This window comes from Pseudophryne corroboree, chromosome 2, assembly GCF_028390025.1.
Source record: "Pseudophryne corroboree isolate aPseCor3 chromosome 2, aPseCor3.hap2, whole genome shotgun sequence".
NCBI lineage: Eukaryota > Metazoa > Chordata > Amphibia > Anura > Myobatrachidae > Pseudophryne > Pseudophryne corroboree.
The window spans coordinates 129,016,650-129,042,671 of record NC_086445.1 but is presented as its reverse complement, the minus strand read 5'-3'; the positions used below and the strand labels follow the sequence as shown (position 1 = coordinate 129,042,671).

The window sequence follows — 26,022 nt, the reverse complement described above, 5'->3', positions numbered from 1 at the left end:
CTACTATAGTAGTATGTATAAAGAAGAAAGAAAAAAACAAAACCACGGGTAGGTGGTATACAATTATGGATGGACGAGCGACTGCCGACACAGAGGTAGCTACAGCCGTGGACTACCGTACTGTGTCTGCTGCTATTATAGACTGGATGATAAGGAGATGAAATCAATATATATATATATATATAATATCACTAGTACTGCAGCCGGACAGGTATATATATTTATTATGTAATGACTGATGACGGACCTGCTGGACACTGTCAGCTCAGCAGCACCGCAGACTGCTACAGTAAGCTACTATAGTAGTATGTATAAAGAAGACAGAAAAAAAAAAAAACACGGGTAGGTGGTATACAATTATGGATGGACGAGCGACTGCCGACACAGAGGTAGCTACAGCCGTGGACTACCGTACTGTGTCTGCTGCTAATATAGACTGGATGATAATGAGATGAAATCAATATATATATATATAATATCACTAGTACTGCAGCCGGACAGGTATATATATTTATTATGTAATGACTGATGACGGACCTGCTGGACACTGTCAGCTCAGCAGCACCGCAGACTGCTACAGTAAGCTACTATAGTAGTATGTATAAAGAAGAAAGAAAAAAAAAAAACCACGGGTAGGTGGTATACAATTATGGATGGACGAGCGACTGCCGACACAGAGGTAGCTACAGCCGTGGACTACCGTACTGTGTCTGCTGCTAATATAGACTGGATGATAATGAGATGAAATCAATATATATATATATAATATCACTAGTACTGCAGCCGGACAGGTATATATATTTATTATGTAATGACTGATGACGGACCTGCTGGACACAGTCAGCTCAGCAGCACCGCAGACTGCTACAGTAAGCTACTATAGTAGTATGTATAAAGAAGAAAGAAAAGAAAAAAAACCACGGGTAGGTGGTATACAATATTATATATATATATTATATACAATTATATATATATATATATTAAACTGGTGGTGACTGGTGGTCAGGTCACTGGTCACACTATCAGCAACTTGCAAGTAGTACTCCTAAGCAGACAATCACAATATATATTATACTGGTGGTCAGTGTGGTCACAATGGCAGTGTGGCACTCTGGCAGCAAAAGTGTACACTGTACGTTATATGTACTCCTGAGTCCTGCTCTCAGACTCTAACTGCTCCCCACTGTCAGTGTCTCCCCCACAAGTCAGATAATATACAGTCACACTATCTATCACTTCAGCAAGTAACTAGTACTCCTCCTAATGCTCCCCAAAATTACTACTGTGTCTCTCTCTACTGTCTCACTCTCTTCTCTATAAACGGAGAGGACGCCAGCCACGTCCTCTCCCTATGAATCTCAATGCACGTGTGAAAATGGCGGCGACGCGCGGCTCCTTATATAGAATCCGAGTCTCGCGATAGAATCCGAGCCTCGCGAGAATCCGACAGCGGGATGATGACGTTCGGGTGCGCTCGGGTTAACCAAGCAAGGCGGGAAGATCCGAGTCGCTCGGCCCCGTGTAAAAAAACATGAAGTTCGGGCGGGTTCGGATTCCGAGGAACCGAACCCGCTCATCCCTACTGTAAACTACAACCTATATTTGGCTCCATCCAGCCCCTCACTTAGACATCATTCACCTCTGTTCTCTGAGCAAAAAATAACTGACTTCTTGCATCAATCAACTAATATACAGCATATTCAGGCTCTGAATCACTGAAGGGTCACTGCTCACTTCAATTTGCAAGAGCCATTCCAAAGGACACATGTTATCACTACCCCCACAAGAAATTTACTTCAAAGGCCTCTCACACTGAGATCTTTCACACCTACACAACAGGAATTGGATTCTAACACCTCACCACAAGGCTGCTTTTAGTTTTGACTAAATCAGCAACAGAAAAAGCAGTTATTTTATTTACAGTATCACTTGTTTCAAATATACCCATTGTATTAAGGAGCAGCAATAGGTTACAGCAACAACGATTATAGTGATTACAATCTAAGATGGCGCCGCAGATGGCTGCCTCGGAGCTACGCAGCTCAGCCAAAATACCTGTTTCCCCTTGTTTTCCCTTGCCCTTGTCTACCCCACCGGTGACCAAATACAGCAGGGAAGCCCTCCTAAGTTGGAGTGCTCCCGAGGTGCTTACCACACGTTCGGGCCCGTCGGCGGACGGATCAGCGGCCCTTGCAGCCCTCGCTGCCCTGTGAGGCAAGGATGCAGACGTTGTGGACAACGAAGTGGATGACCGAGCGGCCGCGCCCCCCCGCAGCCCAGGTGGTGACTGGCGGATGGATCACCGGCCCCGGAAAGAGAATGACGGAGGCCCTCATGTCGGCCCTAGTAGAAGGACCTGGACTCAGAGGAGAGGCTGTCGCGCAGGCGCCCTAGCGAGGTGGCGGCGGCGAGGGCACCGGTCTGCACTTCCCGCGATCCTGCTTTCGAATGTGCGCTCACTGGCAAACAAGTTCGACGAATTGTCCCTCCTTCTGGGCAGCGCAGGGTCAGGCATTACAGGGTCAACCGTCCTCTGCTTCACGGAGACGTGGCTGGACGACCATATTGTGGACAACCCGATGTCTCTGCCGGGCTTCAGTCTCTTCAGGGCCGATCGCTCCAAGGTTCTCTCAGGAAAAACGAAGGGTGGTGGCATCTGCTTCTACATCAACGACGGATGGTGCACCAATGTCACGTTCATAGGCAAATCATGCAGCCCTCACCTGAAGATGCTGAGTATCAACTGCAACCCCTTCTATTCCCCCCGGGAATTTGCCTCAATTGTCCTTGTGGGAGTGTACATCCCGCCCCTCGCCTGCGCGAACGAAGCCCTGCACCACCTGGCCATATGTATATCCGACATAGAACAAAAACACCCAGACTCTCTGCTTATAGTACTGGGTGACTTCAACAGAACTAACCTGAGCAAGGAGCTACCTAAGTACAAACAACAAGTCACGTATTCCACTAGAGAAGGGCGCACCCTTGATCACTGCTACACTACCCTCAAGTCTGCCTTCCGGTCTATCCCGCGTGCTGCACTCGGCCTATCTGACCACTGCCTCGTCCACCTACTACCTACCTATACACAGAAGCTGAGAGCAGTTAAGCCTGTCGTTAAGACTGTTAAGAAATGGACCAATGAGGCCAAGATGAAGCTCCAGGCCTGCTTTGACTGCACGGAATGGGGGGTCTTTGAAGCCTCGGCAACCGACCTGAATGACTTGACAGACACTGTCACATCCTACATCAGCTACTGTGAGGACATGTGTGTACCTACCAAGACTTACCGCATTTACAACAACAACAAGCCCTGGTTCAATGCCCAGCTCAGGCAACTTCGTCAAGCCAAAGAGGAGGCCTATAGCAGCGGTGACAGAGCACTATACAACCGTACTAGGAACTCTCTGACTAAAGGAATCAGGCTAGCAAAAAAGCGGTTCTCGGACAAGCTGACAAACGATCTCTCCACCAATGACCCCGTATCTGTATGGAAAGGAATGCAATCCATAACCAACTATAGGAAAACATCAAAGTCCACCGCCATGCACCAAGACCTTGCAGATGAACTGAACCACTTTTATAGCAGGTTCGCAAAAGAAGTCCCCTGCAACCCAAACAATCACCTCTACGATGCCCCGAACACTGACTGCCAAACCCCAGGCACTGCAAGTCACCCAAGAAGAAGTGGAGGCATTGTTTAAAAGGGCCAAAACCAGGAAAGCTCCTGGTCCTGATGGAGTGTCACCATCTGCCCTAAGAGCATGTGCGGGTCAGCTTGCCCCCATATTCACCAAGATCTTCAATAAATCGCTGGAGCTACAGAAAGTCCCTTCCTGCCTCAAAAGGTCTACTATAGTCCCGGTCCCCAAGAAACCCACTATCACGAACCTGAACGACTGCAGGCCGATAGCACTGACGTCTGTGGTCATGAAAACGTTCGAGCGTCTGGTTTTGAATCACCTGAAAACTGTGACTGGCCCCCAACTGGACCCCCTGCAGTTCGCCTATCGCTCGAATCGGTGTGTCGAGGATGCAGTCAACCTGGGCCTGCACTACATTCTACAGCACCTAGACATTCCCGGTACCTATGCGAGGGTCCTGTTTGTCGATTTCAGCTCGGCCTTCAATACAATCGTCCCCAGCATCCTCCACCCCAAATTACTTCGCCTAGGGGTCCCAGAAGCTACCTGTTCCTGGATAATAGACTTCCTGACAGATAGGACACAGGTGGTGAAAGCGGGGGAATTCACCTCTCCAGCACGGTCCATTAGTACAGGGGCCCCTCAGGGCTGTGTCCTCTCACCCCTGCTCTTCTCCCTGTACACAAATGACTGTACCTCAGAGGCGCAATCAGTAAGGATCATCAAATTCGCCGATGACACCACCGTCATCGGCCTTATCAAGGATGGGGACGAAACGGCCTATAGACGGAAGTAGACCGACTGGCCCAGTGGTGCATCCACAACAACCTTGAGCTCAACCCCCTCAAAACTGTCGAGATGATAGTGGACTTCAGGAAGAAGTCATCTAGTGCACCTCCGCTAACGATTGCTGACAGTGTGGTATCGCTAGTGGACTCCTTCAAGTTTCTAGGGACCACAATCTCCAGGGACCTTAAATGGGGGTCCAACGCTGACGCCACTGTTGGGAAAGCGCAGCAGAGGTTGTTCTTCCTCAGGCAACTAAGGAAGTTCAACATCCCAAAGAAGCTTCTGCTCCTCTTCTACTTCGCGATTGTGGAGTTGGTACTGTGCTCCTCGATACTCGTATGGTACAGCTCCGCCAGCGCGAGGGACAGATGCAGGCTCCAAAAGGTGGTCAGAACCGCAGAGAAGATTATCGGGGCCGACCTTCCCTCAGTCCAGGACCTGTACTTGTCCAGAGCTAAAAAGCGGGCAATGAAGATAGTAAAAGACCAGCTACACCCCGGCCACAGCATGTTTAACTTGCTTCCTTCAGGCAGGCGTTACAGGGCTGTCCCTGTCAGATCCACCAGAAGCCTCAAAAGTTTCTTTCCCCAAGCGGTCCGCCTGCTGAACTCCTGAACATTGACTGACTAGACGTACATGTAACTAACTTGGGTCCCTACGGTATACCTATCTGTGTAACTTTACTTGCCCACACACACACACACACACACACACACACACACACACACACACACACACACACACACACACACACACACACACACACACACACACCTGCTTACCTGTTATCTACTTGGCTGTTGTATAGCAAACCGAAGACAAATTCCTAGTATACGCAAGTATACCTGGCCAATAAAGCTGATTCTGATTCTGATTCTTTGGCGAGTATTTCACGGCATATAAGGTAAGCTTTCTGCACCCATCACATACACCTTGAAAAAGGGGCTACGGGCCCCGAAACGTCGGTCACATTTTGTATTTTGTGATGTTTTAATACACATCTTTTACTACTTGGAAGTCCTGGAGTGCCGCCGATTTCTTTCTACCTATTGCTACAATATTCCGGAGGGCACCTGGGCCGGCTATTGGATATATTTAGGGAGTGCCGGGCTGCTCCATTCCATATATATATATATATATATATATATATATATAGATGGCAATGGAGGCGGCACTCCCTGCACTCTTATTGACAAACTGACACTGTACCACCACATACAGTACTAACGTTTCGGATAGTTTAATCCTTCATCAGAGTACAAGATGAAGGATTAAACTATCCGAAACGTTAGTACTGTATGTGGTGGTACAGTGTCAGTTTGTCAATAAGAGTCCAGGGAGTGCCGCCTCCATTGCCATCCATATTAATATCCACTGAGGAGGGCACCGTGGCTGTTGCTGACTGCTTGAGTGCCGGGAACTTTGTATTGTATATATATATATATATATATATATATATATTAAAAGTATCTATATATGGGGGGGGCACCAATATTTATCCGAACTTCCGCCACTGTCATAATGTCCTGCAGCCAGTCCAAGCAGCTCAGCAGCTCTGCTGGGGGGCATACAGGAAGATGAGGTGCCCTACAAGCCATGCCCCTGTGACTCATGACACAGATGTCGACTAGCAGGTACTATCCCCACATGTGGGTGTTGAGCTCAGCAAACCCGCAAGGGGTTTGCTGTGTTCGACCCCCCCTGCCGGCATTCCGCTGCCGAGATACCGGCGTCGGTATGCTGAACGCTGGTCACGTATACCCAACCCTGTTCAGCATGTGTATGCATGCAAACCAAATAATCTGCTAAGGGCATGCAGTCGGGCACTTCTATCAGAAACGAGGCCTATTGCCACAGTCAGGAAATAACAATACACACAGACTAATTGTGGTCATCGCGCAACAGGATTTACCAATAGTTACATTATCTGGTCATTACCCTGGTTTTGGAGAATATTATAATAAAAAAAGCTAATGTAAGAATCCCATTCATTAAAGAATAATACTACTTGGACAGGCTGCAACGTTGCAACCGTGATGCAGGTGTGAGGAACATCGACTCCCAGAGTGCCCCCATGGCTGCGCAGGAATAGCCGCAGGAGCAGCGACGCTGGTGCAATGTTTTATGCTTATAGAGACACGCCTATGAAATGGTCACGTCACATCTGTCTTTTTACAGACATTCCCCATTACCTCCCCCAAACGATCTTTTCCGGTCACTCACTCTGCGACTGACTGCTCACTGCGAGCAGCATCACAGAGGTACCTCGGGGCGTGCGCACTGCAGCGCATTCGCAGTTGACAGATAATCGCTCAATTGCGACACCACTGAATTAGCAAACGCATCTGAATCAGGCCCAGTGTTGGCTGTCAGTAATCCCAGACCACATATATATACATGTGGTGCTTCATGTGACAGGATTATCATTATATTGGTATTTATATACAGACATAGTGCTGTGCTGTGTAATGCCGGCGGTAATACAAGCTCCTCACTCTGCGTCATGGTTACAATTTAATACAATGACTGTGGGGAATGAAATATACAGAACTGTGATTTCAAATGTTTGGGAGTGTAGAAACTATTATAAACAATCCCAACCACAGCCAATCATGGAGCTAATGTTATACCACCTTAGTGTGGTGCCTGGTGCACACCATACAATGAGCTCTGGCTGTGGTTGACAATGAGGCACTGTCCTCAGTTGACTGTCATTAGGTCTGACTGTGGGCCTGATTCCCAGATGGACAGAAATGCAATGCTGCATGCCAGCATTATTGTATTTCCTCCTGTTCTGAAGGAGGGACATACAGGAGATGTCTCAGTAGACGAGACGTGTCCTGCATGTAGCTGCCATCCTAGCACTGAGACCGACATCGCAAGCTGGGATCCAAAGATGCTCCCGATAGTCAACTGACCAACGGAAGCAGGGGCTGCAAGGTCAGGAAGTCTGTGTGGTGACACGGAGATGCCTGTCTCTCCCCTCCTAGAAAATGGTGGCAAGCGTCCACATTTCTGGGAATGCAGGCCTCCCCTCCCTACACCTTCAACGCGCTGCCTGGCAGAGGGGAAGTGCGGGCGAGATCACAAGGCCTGTTCTGCGCATCCACAGATTCCTGATAATCGAGAAACTGCGTGCTGCAGTGGAACTAAATCAGGCCTGAATTAGACCCTGTGTACATTATATAGTGTGGTAATATTGGGAACATATGGACACCGCACAGGGGACAGGGGTGTGACTTAGCTGCCAAAATAAACAGTTAATATTTAAAAAAACATAAAAGGTCATAAATAATCCAAGCAACAACTAATAGGTCAATGCAATTTATAATAATACAAACACATATACAACAGAAAGAATAATAGAAAATTCTCACTTTGGAGGATGTTATGATGTGATACAGTACTGTACCAGAGATGAAGAGGAAGTACAGTATTCCGTATAGCACCGTCAGCAGGAATGACTTACGATTTGAAAATCCAATACAGTTATTCACCCTGTAAATAAACAAGACTTATTATTTTCAGAAAAAGCAATGAACATAAAGTACTTCAGACAGGCGGAGAGGTTGTAGGTTGTATACTGCACATACCAGGAACAGTGATGGTCCATCTTCAGGACACAGCTGCAAGATACAAAAATAAAAATAAATCACAAACATGTTTGTTTATACACTAAAATCAAATGGATATCAGCTACTCACTAGCTAAGTGCACTATGCAGCATCCTATAAACTACAAAGCAATAATACAGTATGTACAGACATGGACAAATTTGTTATATCTCATTACAATAATGCTTCATTCATCCTAAAAAGTGATGAAAGTAAAAGCAATTGTCTCGTGAATACCTGCATGCCTTTGCTATATCACAGGATTAGGCAAAGAAACGGAATAATTATAAAATACTAGGTGCTTCATCGCGCCCTACGGGCGCTCTTCACACCGTCGCAAGGGGCTACGCCCCCTTAACCCTTGCATGCCTTTCTCGGGTTCAATATTTGTATTATATGGAGTATTACCTGCATTCCTTTGTTAGTGGTTAAATATTGCACAATGAAAGGGCGTGCATTTGTGAAGGAGGCGCAGCCCCTTGCGACGGCGTGAACAGCACCTGCAGGGCATGATGTACAGAATGTAGCGGGTGCGGGGGGGACTGCGGATGGGGGAGGGTGTCTGTAGACGCTGCGGGTGGAGGAGGGGGCGGATGCGTGGGGGGGCCCGGATGGGGAAGGGTCGGGGGGTGCTACGGATGGGGGAGGGGCAGAGGAGTGGGGGCTGCAGATGGGGGAGGGGTCCAGAGGCACTGCAGGTGGGGGAGGGGCAGGGGTGCCATGGGTGGGAGAGGGGCAGGTGCGGGGATGTTGCGGATGGGTGAAAGTTTCCAGAGGTTTTGTGGGATGGGAAGGGGCAGGGGTGGGGTAGGGGGTCTGGAGGCACCATGGGTGGGGGAGGAGCAGGTACAGGTGGTGCGGCAGATGGGGAAGGGGGTCTCGAAGCGCTGCAGGTGGTGGAGGGGCAGGTGTAGGGGTGCCGTGGGTGGGGGAGGAGTGGGGGGGAACCACGGATTGAGGAGGGTGTCTGCAGATGCTGTGGGTGGAGGGGAGGCAGGTGTGGGGGGAGACATATATGGGGGGTGGATGGTGGAGGTGGCCTGGAGGTGCTGTGGGTGGTGGAGGGGCGGGGGAGTGGGAGCCGTGGGTGGTGTAGGGGGTCTGGGGGCACTGTGTATGGGGGAGGGGTGGGGTGCCGCATGTGGTGGAGGGGAAGGTGCGGAGGTGTGGTGCATTGGGGAGGGGTCTGGAGGCGCTGCGGGGACTGTACCTGCCAAAAAGGTAGTTGGAGGGTATGCAGTAACAGGGCCAGGACAGGGGTGACAGGGCCTGGAGAGGGGTGACAGGGTCAGAACAGGGGTGACGGGGCCAGGACAGGGGTGACGGGGCCAGGACAGGGGTGAAGGGGCCAGGACAGGGGCAAAGGGGCCAGGACAGAAATGACAGGGACAGGATAGGGGTGACATGGCCAGGGTAGGGGCGGCAGGACCAGGACAGGGGTGACAGGGCCATTATAGGGTTGACAGGGCAAGCACAGGGCTGACAGGGCCAGGATAGGGGTAACGGCCAGCATAAGGGTGACAGGGCCAGGATAAGGGTGAAATAGCCAGGATAAGGGCCAGGATAAGGGTGAAATGGCCAGTATACGGGTGAAAGGGCCAGGATAAGGGTGACAGGGCAAGGCCAGGGGTGACAGGGACATGACAGAACACAGGGCACGGGAGAGATTGGTATTAGGGACAGAACAGTGGTGACAGACAGATGTGTCTTAGCGGAGTCACTGCTGCTGGCTGCTGCTGTTCCTCTCCAACCTGTTGGGATCTGCTGCTGGTGGAGACTTGGCATGGCTGACTCTCTCAGGCTGGAGTCCTGCTTCCTCTGCCCGTCCGCATCCCTCCCCCCCTCCTCAGTCACACACCGCAGACCTCACACAGCTGCCAGGCACTGTGGTAAGGGGAGACTGGGAGTGACTGGTTAGTCCCCGGGAGATGCTGCGGCTGGAGGGAGGAGGGGGTCATATTGCATGCACGCGGCACGGACCTCGCGGCTGCCGGGCACTGTGGTAAGGAGAGACTGGGAGTGACTGGTTAGCTCCCAGGAGACGCTGCGGCTGGAGGGAGGAGGGGGTCGGAGCCTGCAATCAGCGCGGATTTCTGCAGCGCTACCCGCCGGCTAAAGTGTGTGAAGGAGCTGGACGCACCTCACTGCGGGTGGCAGCGCTGCAGCTAGCGGTGGGGTTGCCGGGGCTGGAGATAACAGAGGCACTATGGAACCTGCACAGCGGCAGGTGCCCCACAAAACTGCAGCTAAGAAGCGTGGAGTGTGCCAGAAAGTGACGCTCCTTCACGCCAGAGAGCCCCTGCTGAGTTTGCTGATGTGGGGGGTCAAGCACACAGTGAGCCGGTGCCCGTCTGTCTGTACGGCATACCCCCTCACACAACCCCATACCTCCCCACTGTCCCGATTTTCGCGGGACAGTCCCATTTTTTTGGGTCTGTCCCGCTGTCCCACCCGTGGCCCGCAGTGTCCCGCGGTGAAGGGGGATAAGTTGGGAAGATCCTGAACTCGCTGTTCTGCTTAGCAGAACAGCGGTGAATAGATGCGCACAGTGTCTATTTAGTGGAGACAGGAGGAGAGGGGGCATCAGGGGGTACGGATTAAGCGGGGGTTCCGGCAGCAGAGCCGGATTAAGGGGGGAGGGCCAGGGGGTACGTACCGTGGGCCCCACAGTTTTAGGGGCCTCCCTGGCTGGAGTAGCTCTGTCCCAGCTCTTAAGCTCCCCGTCCTGCCAGTAACAGCAGCAGCATTGTGCTACAGCCAGCGCACGCTGCTGCGTGTTGGCAGGTCTGTGGTGTTGCAGGGAGGCAGCAGCCTCCCTGCTTTCTTCTGCCTGTGCGGGTGTGTAGGGGGGAGCGACCACCCCCTCTGGATTTACCCCTAGCTGAGGGGCCAAAATCCCATGGGAAAAAAAATCTCCGGAATTTGCATAAGGGGGCGTGGCCACGCAGCCGCGATTAAATCACGCCCCCAAACCCACAGCAGGCACAGCAATGAGATAGGGCCCCCCTGTCTCAAGTGCCCTGGGCCCCCCGGACTCATAATCCGCCCCTGGGGGCATGCCAGCAGCTCACAGAGCGCTGGGCATGCCCCCTCACTGACGAAAACGGGGGCCCTCTGGTGAAGACACGCCCCTTTTCGTTGGCCACGCCTCCTTTTCGCCGCATGTGTGTCCCTCCTGCCTGAAGAAAGCTGGTAGGTATGCACCCCTGCCTGTGCCATGCCCATACCATCTGCTTCTGCTCCTAGTCTCCTATAGATTTGCCCAGATCTGTGACTCATTTGACTAACTCCGCCCAGTATTGTGACTCCGCCCAGCGTTAGAAAATGAGTCACAAAGTCACAGATCTGGGCTATTATATAGGAGATTGCTTATTCTCCAAAATGGCCTAGACAGATATGTTGGTACCCCTTAGAAAAGATAATAAATAATTGGATTAAACTAATTGTTTTCTTTAATAAGTCTAACACGTCTTCAATCTTCTAATCAGTCATTCAGCCAATTTCAATGGCTAAAAGTAGTCACTCTGGTGTTTGGTATCATCGTGTGCACCACACTGAACATGGACCAGAGAAAGAAAAGGAAAGAGTTGCCTGAGGAGATCAAAAGGTTATAGACAAGCATGTTAAAGGTAAAGGCTATAAGACCATCTCCAAGCAGTTTGATCTTCCTGTGACTACACTTGCAAATATTATTAAGAAGTTTAAAGTATTGTGCTAACCTCCCCGGAAGTGGCTACAAGAGGAAAATCAACAACAAATTAAATCGAAGGATAGTGAGAATGGTAGCAACAGAAACAAGGTAAACTTCCAAAAAGATGCAAGATGCAAGGTATGTTAGTGTCTGATTGCACCATCTGATGTTTTTTGAGTGACAGTGGGCTCCATGGAAGTGACCCAGGAGGTACAACATAAAAAAAAAAAAAAAACACACTGGAATTTACTAAAATGCATATTGACACAATGGGGTATATGCAATTCCGTTTTTTATTGAATATGTCGAATTCCGGCACCCGCCGGCCGGAATTCGACGGTCGAATTGTGTCGAATTTAAAAACGGGCGAAAAAGGGCCGCAATTCGCTCGTTTTTAAATTCGACACAATTCGACCGTCGAATTCCGGCCGGCTGGTGCCGGAATTCGACATATTCAATAAAAAACGGATTCGACAGTCCCGCTGTCGAAAAACAGACCAATTGACGGATTTTGATTCGATTTTTAAAAATGTTAAATAAACTGTAAAAAAACCGGGGGGAAAATTGTGTGGGGTCCCCCCTCCTGAGCATAACCAGCCTCGGGCTGCGGATGGGGGGCTGATAGCCTTGTTGTCAATATAGGTAAGCATGTATGTAATAAAGTTTTACTTTCACGGTGGTTGTGTCCTGTTTTTATTTGGGTATTTTTTTTGCAGTAGAACTACAGGTACCAGCGCCCGCCCCCCCCCCCCCCCCCCGTGTGCTGGTACTTGTGGTTCTCCAAGTACCGGCTTGCGGGGACTTGTAGTTCTTCTGCAAAAAACAATATTCTTACATTTTCAACAAGGCTATCAGCCCCCCATCCGCAGCCCATGGGTGGCTGGGGGGGGGGCCCTTGATTGAAGGGGTCCCCACTCCTCCAGGGTACCCCGGCCAGGGGTGACTAGTTGGATATTTAATGCCACGGCCGCAGGGAGCGGTATAAAAGTGTCCCCCGGCTGTGGCATTATCTGTCCAGCTAGTGGACCCCGGTGCTGGTACAAAAAATACGGGGGACCCCTACGCTTTTTGTCCCCCGTATTTTTTGCACCAGGCGCAGAGCCCGGTGCTGGTTGTTAAAATACGGGGGATCCCCTGTCATTTTTTTCCCCGTATTTTGGCAACCAGGACCAGCTCAAAGAGCCCGAGGCTGGTTATGCTTAGGAGGGGGGACCCCACGCAATTTTTTTCAGATTTTTCCCCATTCCATAAAAAAAATATGTATATTTTAAAAAATATATAAATAATACTTGTGCCTCCTAAATAGACAAACCAAGTACCTAATCTCTTCTAGTATAAATAGATATGCTATTAGCAATAAAAAAAACACAAAAAAAACATGTTTTTAAAAAAAATTATTACATTCCGCCAGCAAAGTGAGGCGGATTGAAAATGACGAATTTACTGACGAAAAGCACTGTTGTCGAATTTACATTCTTCAATTGAATATACTTTTGTCGAAAAGCCGCATTTGTACCATTACAGAAATGTCGAATTTGTCAAATGTCGAATTTCAAAAAGTCGAATTTGAAAAGTCAGTTTTTTTGACGAAAAGTACTGTATTGCATTGTCGAATTTTTTTGGGGGCGAAAAAGTCAATTTTTTCGACATTTTCGGGAATTCGACCGCAATTGCATATACCCCAATGCTTCTAAGAGAATGTCCTTTGGAAAGACAAGTCAAACCTGGAGATTTTTGGCAAGTCACAGTAGCTCTATGTACACAGATGAAAAAATTAAACTTTCAAAGAGAAGCACACAGTGGCGGATTTAGGGGGGGGGGGCACTCGGGCCCGTGCCCCCCCTGTCATTTGTGACCCCCCCCCGGTGCCGCCGCCGCATAGGGAGATGACGGGCGCCCGCTGAGATTGTGTTACCAGCGGGCGCCAGTCTCCCTGCACAGCGGCAGCCGGAGGCAGGAGCTCAGTACTGAGCTCCGGCTTCCGGCGCTGTCACTGCGCCGTGCGCTATGGGAGAGACGTCAGTCATGACGTCTCTCTCATAGTGCTGAGTGACTGAGGAGCGGACGCCAGGAGGAGGAGGACTGCAGCGGCGCGGGAACGGGGCTCGGTAAGTATGTTTTTTTCTTCCTTAATGCATCTACTGGGGGCTAACTATGGGGGACATTACTACTGGGGGGCATCAACAAGGGGCATTACTACTGGGGGGTCAAACTACTGGGGGCATTATAACTGGAGCATCTACTGGGGGCATCACTACTGAGGGGTCATCTATTGGGGGCAGCTACTCGGGGCCATATTTACTGGGGGCCATCTACTGGGGGCATTACTACAGGGGGGTCATCTATTGGGGCAAACTCGTAGGGGGGCATTATTACTGGGGGGTCATCTATTGGGGGCAGCTACTGGGGCATTATTACTGGGGGGCATCTACTGGGGGCATTACTACTGGGGGGGTCATCTATTGGGGGCAGCTACTGGGGCATTATTACTGGGGGGCATCTACTGGGGGCATTACTACTGGGGGGGTCATCTATTGGGGGCAGCTACTGGGGGACATTTTTCCTGGGGGGCATCTACTGGGGGCATTATTACTGGGGGGCATCTACTGGGGGCATTACTACTGGCGGGTTGTCTATTGGGGGCAAACTCCTAAGGGGCATTACTACTGGGGGCAAACTACTGGAGGACATTATTACTAGGGGGCATCTACTGGGGGCAAACTGCTGGGGGACATTATTACTGGGGGGGGGGGCATCTACTGGGGGACTATTACTGGGGGCCAACTACAAAGGTGCTAACTACTGGCGGTGTAACTACAGGGGCATTACTACTGGCGGCTTAACTACAGGGGCATTACTACTTGGGGGCTAAACTAAGGGGGGGGGGGTAAACTACTGGGGTCATGACTGCAGGGGAATTACCACTGGGGGCATAATGACTGGGGGCATTACTACAGGCAACATTACTACTGGGGGCAATACGGGCATTGCATAAGGGGCACCACTACTATGGGGTCTATATAAGGGGCACTACCAGTACAGTGGACATTGCATAATGAGCGCTACAACTGTGGGCATTGTATAAGAAGCGCCACCTCACATGCACCGAAGCCGCACGCAAATGTACTTGCCCCTTCCATGGTGCCCCCCCTATCATTTTCTTCTGGATCCGCCCCTGGAAGCACACCATACCGACTGTAAACTGGGATGCGGTCTGGATACCACCAGTCAAAATCCTGATGTTGAGAATGCCGACGGATCGCTGAGGTGAGTTTGAGGGTTAGGCTGTGTGGGTGGGGGAGGGCTAGGGTTAGCCTGCAGGAGGGGATGGTTAGGGTTAAGCTGCGGGAGGGAATAGTTATGGATAAGCTGCAGAAGAGTGTGTTAAGGGTACTATACCCATATTCTTATCCGTACCTGCATTCTCAATGTAAGGATTCCAGTGTTGGGATCCCGGCTGCCGGGATTTCATACCCAGGAGGTTTGGTTATGTTTGGGGTTGCATTGCAGAGCTTGGGGAGCCATGAATGTGTGCAGAGCACAGTGACATCTCAAGAACATTAAAAACTGTAAATAAACAGTATGTGATTATATTTTCTATTTCATTATATTAATAACTCCCTTCCTATTTAGCTTGTTTTGAACCAATAACGCAGCACCGAGATTTAGAATATTAGAATATTTGAAAACTTAATATTAGAATCTGGGACTAAATATATTATTATTATTATTATTATTATTATTATTATTAAATTTTATTTATAAGGCACCACAAGGGTTTCACAGCGCCGTACAAAGGACAGTAGGAGAGAGAATTGACAGCATAGGAAAGGAATGAGTTAAACATCTTGGGAGGGGTGGACCTAGCTGGAAGGAAAGTACAGCCCTTTGGAAAAAGGGGAGGGTTAGTATATATAGGGAAGGATAGGCATTTTGTCTCTCTCTTGTTGGTGAAATTGCCTTGTGCTGGGTGAGTGCTGCAGTGCAGAATATTCCCCAAAGTTTTATTATAGGGCAGCACTTACTTACAATAACTCCTTTAGCAATGTCTTCCCGTCCTCGTCGGTCAGCTGGGACCCCAGCCCGATACCGCATGTCCGGCGGTGGGGCTGGGCCCGAAGACGGGGTGGCTGGCCTGGGGGACGGGGCCCGTCCCCTGGGACCTCCACAGGTGCGGGAAGGCAAGCGGGACGGCGGGCCGATTCGGCCTCGCCGCTTGAGGCCAGGGCAGCGTTGCCGTCTGGGCGCGGGCGGCGGGGTGGGCCAGGGGCTTTGCCGGGTCGCCCGGAGGTGATAGGGCAGCAACCCTCACCTCCGAATACTGCGGAGGAGACATTGGTGGCCAGTGCCCACGGGCGCGCGCATGCGCGCCGCGCTGGGCGCCTTTCCGTGGAGCCGCAATCGGCTCCGACTATGCCCCCCTTGCCGAGGCCGAGTGGTGGTGCCAGGCAGGGGGGGGGGGGGCCGGGCGGGAGACATTGTTTAGCCGAGCGAGGCCTGTCGCGGGGCCTCGCCCGGCAGAAGTTTCGGAGGTCCCTGCCGGAGGATCGCGGGCGGGAGGCAGTGAGACGCGCGCACGGCGTGCGCGCGCGCCCACGCTCGCCTCAAGGCGAGGCAGGCCTCCTCGTCTCCCCATCCCTCTCCCCTTCAGCCGGAACCCGGCGAGGGTCGGGGGGGAGGAGGAGGGGCAGCGATCAACCAGGTATAAACAGGGTATAAGTGATATCTCCCGACGCGGGGGCCACCCGGCAGGCGGAGGTAGCTCCAGCCTGGCGGGGGGTGGGTGCCCCCAGGGAATTACCATGGGCATGGCACAGGCCAGGCTGCAGGTGCCGGAGGTTCCCGGGGCGGGGGACCGGGCCACGGCACCTCAGGGGCGTAGGCGGTTCCCCGTCTGGGCCATCTGGGTGCCAGGCAGCGGGGCACCGTGGGACAACTCTTGGGCGCCGGGTGGATCGGCGCACGCCGCCGCCGGCCCGGGAGCCCGCGGGGGTCGGCGCCACGTCCTGGGGTGGTAATGACCCTCCCGGTACGCTGGCGTCGGCCCTGGCAGCGGTTGTGTCGGCGCTGGCGCGGCCCCAGAGTTGGCAAGCGGTTCCGGTGCGCCGCCGCCGGCGGGCGGTTCCAGTTCGCGCGCAATGTCTGCAGCCCAGCGGGTTGCTCGCGCCTGCCGCGAGCTAGGAGTGGCCGCGGCGCAACTCCATCAGCAGCCCCGGCGGGGCGAGTGGGAGCTTTTAGAGGGAACGCCTGCCCCCCGGGGTGCGAGGCGCGCGCCGCGACTGCTGTTTGGGCCCTCTTCCCCTTTTTCTCCTTCAGGTGAGCGCGGAGATGCGGAGATGACGGAGTCGGAAGATGAGGATGTCGGTTCTGTCATGCCGGAGGATTCCGGATCTGAGCAGTCAACGGCATCAGGTGAGACGGAGCAGTTGGGGTCGGGCTCTTGCACGCGATCGAGTTCCCGCAGCTCCTCTTCTTCCTCTTCCTCCTCTTCTTCCCCCCTGCCGTTGCAAGCGTCCGAAGTCAGTAGCACGACTAGGGCGAAGAAACGCGCAACGAAATTCGCCAAGAGGGCGGCGGGGCGGCAGGCGAGGCGGAAGAGGTGAAGGCGGCTTAGCAAGGACGCTCGCAGGGCCAAGAAGCGACGCGACCTGCCCGGTGTAGTTCGCTGTGAATACACTGCCGTTATGCGGGGGCTATGGGACAGCTGCCGCAGAAAGATTCGCAGGGGGGACTAGGTCGATGTGTCGTCTTGACAAAAGACGCGAAGAAGGACTTTAAAGCGGCGGCAGCAAAGAAGGGCATCGGGGCCGAGGCCTTCCGTATCTTCGATAACTGGCTGGCTGGTTTTGGGTCTTCGCGGCTTGTTACCTAGAAGATAGGCCGGACGAGCACATGAATATTATTCGGTATCTGCATCTCGTACATGATATGCAACCAGTGCCAGATTAAGGTCCACATGGGCCTGGAGCTGAAAATCAGTAAAGGCCTAGTGTGTGCTGCTGCAGGTATGATAAGCGCTGTGGTGGTATAACTAGTGATGTGTGGGCGTGGTCTATATAGGGGGGTATGGCCTGTGTCACAGTTTCTCCATATTTCTATTAGTGTTCATCCTGCATACCTAGCCATTGCAGTAAATTAAATTAATAATGCAGATATCATTACAGTGACCACCATATAATACAGATAGCATTGCACTGGCAGCCATATAATACAGAGAGCACTGAAGTGAATGCCATATAATACAGAGTGCTTTACAGTGACTGCTAGATAATACAGAGAGCACTACAGTGACATTCATATTATACAGAGAGCATCAGTGGCCGTTGATAAAACAGAGAGCACCGTAGTGCCTGTCATGTTATATACCAAGCATCCAATTGACCACCACACAATACAAAGAACATTGTAAACCAATATAAAATAGACAACTCAAACTACCACCATAAAATACAGAAGACATCACAGCCACACACCATGGCTTCTGGAATTTAAAAAATCATACAGCAAGTAAGTATTTCTATGGTAACTATCTATAATCAGTAGTTATTGGAATTAATGGCACCGCTCAAGTGTGATGTATTTGAACAGGGATATCCCACCAAATATAAAGGGCCGTGACTTTGTGGGGAAGGGCATGGCTACAGAATAGCACTATTTCACATTACACTGCACAATAGTGTCCATTATATACAGTATATTATTATTTTTTTTAAAACACATAATACCCCAAGTAGTTCAATATATACACATACTGCCCCCAGTAGTGCCATTTACACAATGCCCCCAGCAGTGCCAGTAACATAATGACCCCAGTAATGCCAGTTGCACAATGCCCCCAGTAGTGCTAGATACACAGTGCCCCCAGTAGTGCCAGTTACACAGTGCCCCCAGTAGTGCCAGTTACACAGTGCCCCCAGTAGTGCCAGTAACACAATGCCCCCAGTAGTGCTAGATACACAATGCCCCAGTACAGCCAGATACACAGTGCCCCAAGTAGTGCCAGTAACACAATGCCCCCAGTAGTGCCAATTGCACAGTGCCCCCAGTAGTGCTAGATACACAATGCCCCCAGTAGTGCTAGATACACAATGCCCCCAGTAGTGCCATTTACACAATGCCCCCAGCAGTGCCAGTAACATAATGACCCCAGTAATGCCAGTTGCACAATACCCCCAGTAGTGCTAGATACACAGTGCCCCCAGTAGTGCCAGTTACACATTGCCCCCAGTAGTGCCAGTAACACAGTGCCCCCAGTAGTGCCAGTAACACAATGCCCCCAGTAGTGCTAGATACACAATGCCCCCAGTACTGCCAGATACACAGTGCCCCAAGTAGTGCCAGTAACACAATGCCCCCAGTAGTGCCAATTGCACAGTGCCCCCAGTAGTGCTAGACACACAGTGCCCCCAGTAGTGCTAGATACACAATGCCCCCAGTAGTGCTAGATACACAATGCCCCCAGTAGTGCTAGATACACAATGCCCCCAGTAGTGGCAGTTACACAGTGCCCCCAGTAGTGGTAGTTACACAGTGCCCCCAGTAGTGCCAGTAACACAATGCCCCCAGTAGTGCTAGATACACAATGCCCCCAGTACTGCCAGATACACAGTGCCCCAAGTAGTGCCAGTAACACAATGCCCCCAGTAGTGCCAATTGCACAGTGCCCCCAGTAGTGCTAGACACACAGTGCCCCCAGTAGTGCTAGATACACAATGCCCCCAGTAGTGCTAGATACACAATGCCCCCAGTAGTGGCAGTTACACAGTGCCCCCAGTAGTGGTAGTTACACAGTGCCCCCAGGAGTGCCAGTTACACAGTGCCCCCAGTAGTGCCAGTTACACAGTGCCCCCAGTAGTGGTAGTTACACAGTGCCCCCAGTAGTGCCAGTTACACAGTGCCCCCAGTAGTGCCAGATACACAATGCCCCTAGTATAGTGCTCACCTCCGCTGCTGCTGCTCCTGCTGCCTATTCCAGTGTCTGAAGGGAAGGGAGGAGAGCGCAGCACCTGTCCCTCCTGCCCCTCATTGTGTCAGTCTGTCACGTTTCCGGCAGCCATTTGAAATACGGCGCCGGCTTGTGAGCCAATCAAAGCTTGCGGGGCAGCAGCCAATCATGAGCCACCGCTGTGGTCCACAAGCTCTGATTGGCTGACGGCTGAGCTACATTTTAAATGGCCAAAAAAGTGTGAGCTACTGTATGCACACAGGAGAGATGCACGCTGTGCTCTCCTCCCTTCAGACACGGGAAGTGGCGGCAGCAGCAGGGTAGGCCACAGACATCCTGGAACGCCATTCCTGATGATGCCATTTTAGAAAAGACCTTTAGGAACGGTGTTCTGGGGTTTTCCAGTCCAAAAATAGCCCTAGATAAAAACAAAACAGAGAGAGAGGAAGAGAAGGAGAGAGATGGGGAGGGAGGGATAGGAAATAGAGAGAGAGATGGAGAGGAGTGGAGAGGGATAGGGAATAGAGAGAGAGAGGAGGGACAGAGAATAGAGAGAGCGGGGGTGGGATAGGGAATAGAGAGAGAAAGCCAGAGGAGGGGGGAGGGAAAAGGAAGAGCGAGAGGAGGGGGAGGGATAGGGAATAGAGAGAGCAAGTGAGAGGAGTGGGGAGGGATAGGGAATAGAGAGAGAGAGAGCAAGAGGAGGGATAGGGAATAGAGAGCGACAGGAGGGGGGAGGGATAGGGAATAGAGCGAGAGGAGGAGGGGGATAGGCAATAGAGAGAGCAAGAGGAGGGGGGAGGAATAGGGAACACAGAGAGAGGGGGAGGGATAAAGAATAGAGAGAGGGGGGAGGTATAGGGAATAGAGAGAGTGAGAGGGGGGAGGGATAGGAAATAGAGAGAGGGGGAGGTATAGGGAATAGAGAGAGTGAGAGGAGGGGGAGGGATAGGGAAAAGAGAGAGAGAGGAGGGGTGGGCAATAGAGAGAGCCAGTGCCGTAACTAGACATTTTGGCGCTGTGTGCAAGAAATGGCATCGGCCACCCCCCTTTATGTAAAATAGGGGCAGTGTGCGCAGCAGGCACACATAACAAATATAGAGGCGTGGCTTCATGGAGAAGGGTTGCGGCCACAAAATAATACCAATTCATATTACAGTACATAGTAGTCTCCATTATTCAAATTTCGCTGCACAGTAGCGCCACTACACCAGGTAGAGCCCCTTTTACACATTACGGCAGACAGCGTCCCCCTTTTTACACATTACGGCAGACAGCGTCCCCTTTTTACACATTACGGCAGACAGCGTCCTTTTTACACATTACGGCAGACAGCGTCCCCCTTTTCTCTATCGTCCTAGTGGATGCTGGGGTTCCTGAAAGGACCATGGGGAATAGCGGCTCCGCAGGAGACAGGGCACAAAAGTAAAGCTTTCCGATCAGGTGGTGTGCACTGGCTCCTCCCCCTATGACCCTCCTCCAAGCCAGTTAGATTTTTGTGCCCGGCCGAGAAGGGTGCAATCTAGGTGGCTCTCCTAAAGAGCTGCTTAGAAAAGTTTAGCTTAGGTTTTTTATTTTACAGTGAGTCCTGCTGGCAACAGGATCACTGCAACGAGGGACTTAGGGGAGAAGAAGTGAACTCACCTGCGTGCAGGATGGATTGGCTTCTTGGCTACTGGACATCAGCTCCAGAGGGACGATCACAGGTACAGCCTGGATGGTCACCGGAGCCTTGCCGCCGGCCCCCTTGCAGATGCTGAAGTAAGAAGAGGTCCAGAATCGGCGGCAGAAGACTCCTCAGTCTTCTAAAGGTAGCGCACAGCACTGCAGCTGTGCACCATTTTCCTCTCAGCACACTTCACACGGCAGTCACTGAGGGTGCAGGGCGCTGGGAGGGGGGTGCCCTGGGAGGCAAATGAATACCTATTTTGGCTAAAAATACCTCACATATAGCCTCCGGAGGCTATATGGAGATATTTAACCCCTGCCAGAATCCGTTAAGAGCGGGAGACGAGGCCGCCGAAAAAGGGGCGGGGCCTATCTCCTCAGCACACAGCGCCATTTTCCCTCACAGAAAGGCTGGAGGGAAGGCTCCCAGGCTCTCCCCTGCACTGCACTACAGAAACAGGGTTAAAACAGAGAGGGGGGGCACTAATTTGGCGTTAGAAATATATAAAAAAGATGCTATAAGGGAAAACACTTATATAAGGTTGTCCCTATATAATTATAGCGTTTTTGGTGTGTGCTGGTAAACTCTCCCTCTGTCTCTCCAAAGGGCTAGTGGGTCCTGTCCTCTATCAGAGCATTCCCTGTGTGTGTGCTGTGTGTCGGTACGTGTGTGTCGACATGTATGAGGACGATGTTGGTGAGGAGGCGGAGCAATTGCCTGTAATGGTGATGTCACTCTCTAGGGAGTCGACACCGGAATGGATGGCTTATTTAGGGAATTACGTGATAATGTCAACACGCTGCAAGGTCGGTTGACGACATGAGACGGCCGACAAACAATTAGTACCGGTCCAGACGTCTCAAAAACACCGTCAGGGGTTTTTAAAACGCCCGTTTACTTTAGTCGGTCGACACAGACACAGACAGGGACACTGAATCCAGTGTCGACGGTGAATAAACAAACGTATTCCTTATTAGGGCCACACGTTAAAGGCAATGAAGGAGGTGTTTCATATTTCTGATACTACAAGTACCACAAAAGAGGGTATTATGTGGGATGTGAAAAAACTACCGTAGTTTTTCCTGAATCAGATAAATTAAATAAAGTGTGTGATGATGCGTGGGTTCCCCCCGATAGAAAATTATGGGCGGTATACCCTTTCCCGCCAGAAGTTAGGGCGCGTTGGGAAACACCCCTTAGGGTGGATAAGGCGCTCACACGCTTATCAAAACAAGTGGCGGTACCGTCTATAGATAGGGCCGTCCTCAAGGACCAGCTGACAGGAGGCTGGAAAATATCATAAAAAGTATATACACACATACTGGTGTTATACTGCGACCAGCGATCGCCTCAGCCTGGATGTGCAGAGCTGGGGTGGCTTGGTCGGATTCCCTGACTAAAAATATTGATACCCTTGACAGGGACAGTATTTTATTGACTATAGAGCATTTAAAGGATGCATTTCTATATATGCGAGATGCACAGAGGGATATTTGCACTCTGGCATCAAGAGTAAATGCGATGTCCATATCTGCCAGAAGATGTTATGGACACGACAGTGGTCAGGTGATGCAGATTCCAAACGGCACAAAGGTGTATTGCCGTATAAAGGAAGAGGAGTTATTTGGGGTCGGTCCATCGGACCTGGTGGCCACGGCAACTGCTGGAAAATCCGCCGTTTTTACCCTAAGTCACATCTCTGCAGAAAAAGACACCGTCTTTTCAGCCTCAGTCCTTTCGTCCCTATAAGATCATATCTGCCCAGGGATAGAGGAAAGGGAAGAAGACTGCAGCAGGCAGCCCATTCCCAGGAACAGAAGCGTTCCACCGCTTCTGACAAGTTCTCAGCATGGCGCTGAGACCGTACAGGACCCCTGGATCCTACAAGTAGTATCCCAGGGGTACAGATTGGAATGTCGAGACGTTTCCCCTTCGCAGGCTCCTGAAGTCTGTTTTACCAAGGTCTCCCTCCGACAAGGAGGCAGTATGGAAAAAAAAAAAAAAAAATTCACAAGCTGTATTCCCAGCAGGTGATAATTAAATTACCCCTCCTACTACAAGAAAAAGGGTATTATTCCACACTATATTGTGGTACTGAAGCCAGAAGGCTAGGTGAGACTTATTCTAAAAATTTTTTTGAACACTTACAAAGGTTCAAATCAAGATGGAGTCACTCAGAGCAGTGATAACGAACCAGGAAGAAGGGGACTATATAGTGTCCCGGGACATCAGGGATGCTTACCTCTATGTCCCAAATTTGCCCTTCTCACTAAGGGTACCTCAGGTTCGTGGTGCAGAACTGTCACTATCAGTTTCAGACGCTGCCGTTTGGATTGTCCACGGCACCCCGGGTCTTTACCAAGGTAATGGCCGAAATGATGATTCTTCTTCGAAGAAAAGGCGTCTTAATTATCCCTTACTTGGACGATCTCCTGATAAGGGCATAGTCCAGGGAACAGTTGGAGGTCGGAGTAGCACTATCTCGGATACTGCTACAACAGCACGGGTGGATTCTAAATATTCCAAAATCGCAGCTGATCCCGACGACACGTCTGCTGTGCCTAGGGATGATTCTGGACACAGTCCAGAAAAAGGTGTTTCTCCCGGAAGAGAAAGCCAGGGAGTTATCCGAGCTAGTCAGGAACCTCCTAAAAACAGTGCATCATTGCACAAGGGTCCTGGTAAAAATGGTGGCTTCCTACGAAGCAATTCCATTCGGCAGATTTCACGCAAGAACTTTTCAGTGGGATCTGCTGGACAAATGGTCCGGATCGCATCTTCAGATGCATCAGCGGATAACCCTATATCCAAGGACAAGGGTGTCTCTCCTGTGGTGGTTATAGAGTGCTCATCTTCTAGAGGGCCGCAGATTCGGCATTCAGGATTGGATGCTGGTGACCACGGAGCCCAGCCCGAGAGGCTGGGGAGCAGTCACACAAGGAAAAAATTTCCAGGGAGTGTGATCAAGTCTGGAGACTTTTCTCCACATAAATATACTGGAGCTAAGGGTAAATTTATAATGCTCTAAGCTTAGCAAGACCTCTGCTTCAAGGTCAGCCGGTATTGATCCAGTGGGAAAAACATCACGGCAGTCGCCCACGTAAATAGACAGGGCGACACAAGAAGCAGGAGGGCAATGGCAAAAACTGCAAGGACTTTTCGCTGGGCGGAAAATCATGTGATAGCACTGTCAGCAGTGTTTCATCCCGGGAATGGAAACTGGGAAGCAGACTTCCTCAGCAGGCACGACCTCCACCCGGGAGAGTGGAAACTTCATCGGGAAGTTTTTTCCACATGATTGTAAACCGTTGGGAAATACCAAAGGTGGACATGATGGCGTCCCGTCTGAACAAAAAACGGGACAGGTATTGCGCCAGGTCAAGAGACCCTCAGGCAATAGCTGTGGACGTTCTGGTAACACCGTGGGTGTACCAGTCGGTGTATGTGTTCCCCCCTCTGCTTCTCATACCTAAGGTGCTGAGAATTATAAGACGTAGAGGAGTAAGAACTATACTCATGGCTCCGGATTGGCCAAGAAGGACTTGGTACCCGGAACTTCAAGAGATGCTTACAGAGGTCTTATGGCCTCTGCCGCTAAGAAGGGACTTGCTTCAGCAAGTACCATGTCTGTTCCAAGACTTACCGCAGCTGCGTTTGTCGGCATGGCGGTGGAAAGCCGGATCCTAAGGGAAAAAGGCATTCCGGAAGAGGTCATTCCTACCCTGGTCAAAGCCAGAAAGGAGGTGACCGCACAACATTATCACCACATGTGGCGAAAATATGTTGCGTGGTGTGAGGCCAGGAAGGCCCCACAAAGAAATTTCAACTCGGTCGTTTCCTGCATTTCCTGCAAACAGGAGTGTCTATGGGCCTCAAATTGGGGTCCATTAAGGTTCAAATTTCGGCCCTGTCGATTTTCTTCCAGAAAGAATTGGCTTCAGTTCCTGAAGTCCAGAAGTTTGTCAAGGGAGTATTGCATATACAACCCCCTTTTGTGCCTCCAGTGGCACTGTGGGATCTCAACGTAGTTCTGGGATTCCTCAAATCACATTGGTTTAAAACCAGTCAAATCTGTGGATTTGAAGCATCTCACATAAAAAGTGACCATGCTCTTAGCCCTGGCCTGGACCAGGCGAGTGTCAAATTGGTGGTTTTTTCTCAAAAAAGCCCATATCTGTTTGTCCATTCGGACAGGGCAGAGCTGCGGACTCGTCCCCAGTTCTCTCCCTAAAGGTGGTGTCAGTGTTTCACCTGAACCAGCTTATTGTGGTGCCTTGCACCTACTAGGGACTTGGAGGACTCCAAGTTGCTAGATGTTGTCAGGGCCCTGAAAATATGTTCCAGGACGGCTGGAGTCAGGTAAACTGACTTGCTGTTATCCTGTATGCACCCAACAAACTGGGTGCTCTTGCTTCTAAGCAGACTATTGCTAGTTGGATGTGTAATACAATTCAGCTTGCACATTCTGTGGCAGGCCTGCCACAGCCAAAATATGTAAATGCCCATTCCACAAGGAAGGTGGGCTCATCTTGGGCGGCTGCCCGAGGGGTCTCGGCTTTACAACTTTGCCGAACAGCTACTTGGTCAGGGGCAAACACGTTTGCTAAATTCTACAAATTTGATACCCTGGCTAAGGAGGACCTGGAGTTCTCTCATTCGGTGCTGCAGAG

The 26,022-nt window shown here is 51.0% G+C and overlaps 1 protein-coding gene across 1 annotated transcript in view; it reads right to left on the bottom strand.

Moving 5' to 3' along the window:
• Positions 1 to 26,022, bottom strand: part of LOC134990547 (palmitoyltransferase ZDHHC20-like) — a 154,805-nt gene that overhangs the window by 43,089 nt on the left and 85,694 nt on the right. Inside the window, exons 5-6 of the mRNA XM_063950694.1 lie at positions 8,027 to 8,059; positions 7,811 to 7,931 (exon numbers count right to left, since the gene is read on the bottom strand). Of these exons, the coding sequence (XP_063806764.1) occupies positions 7,811 to 7,931; positions 8,027 to 8,059 (154 nt within the window). The remainder of the gene's footprint in view (positions 1 to 7,810; positions 7,932 to 8,026; positions 8,060 to 26,022) is intronic.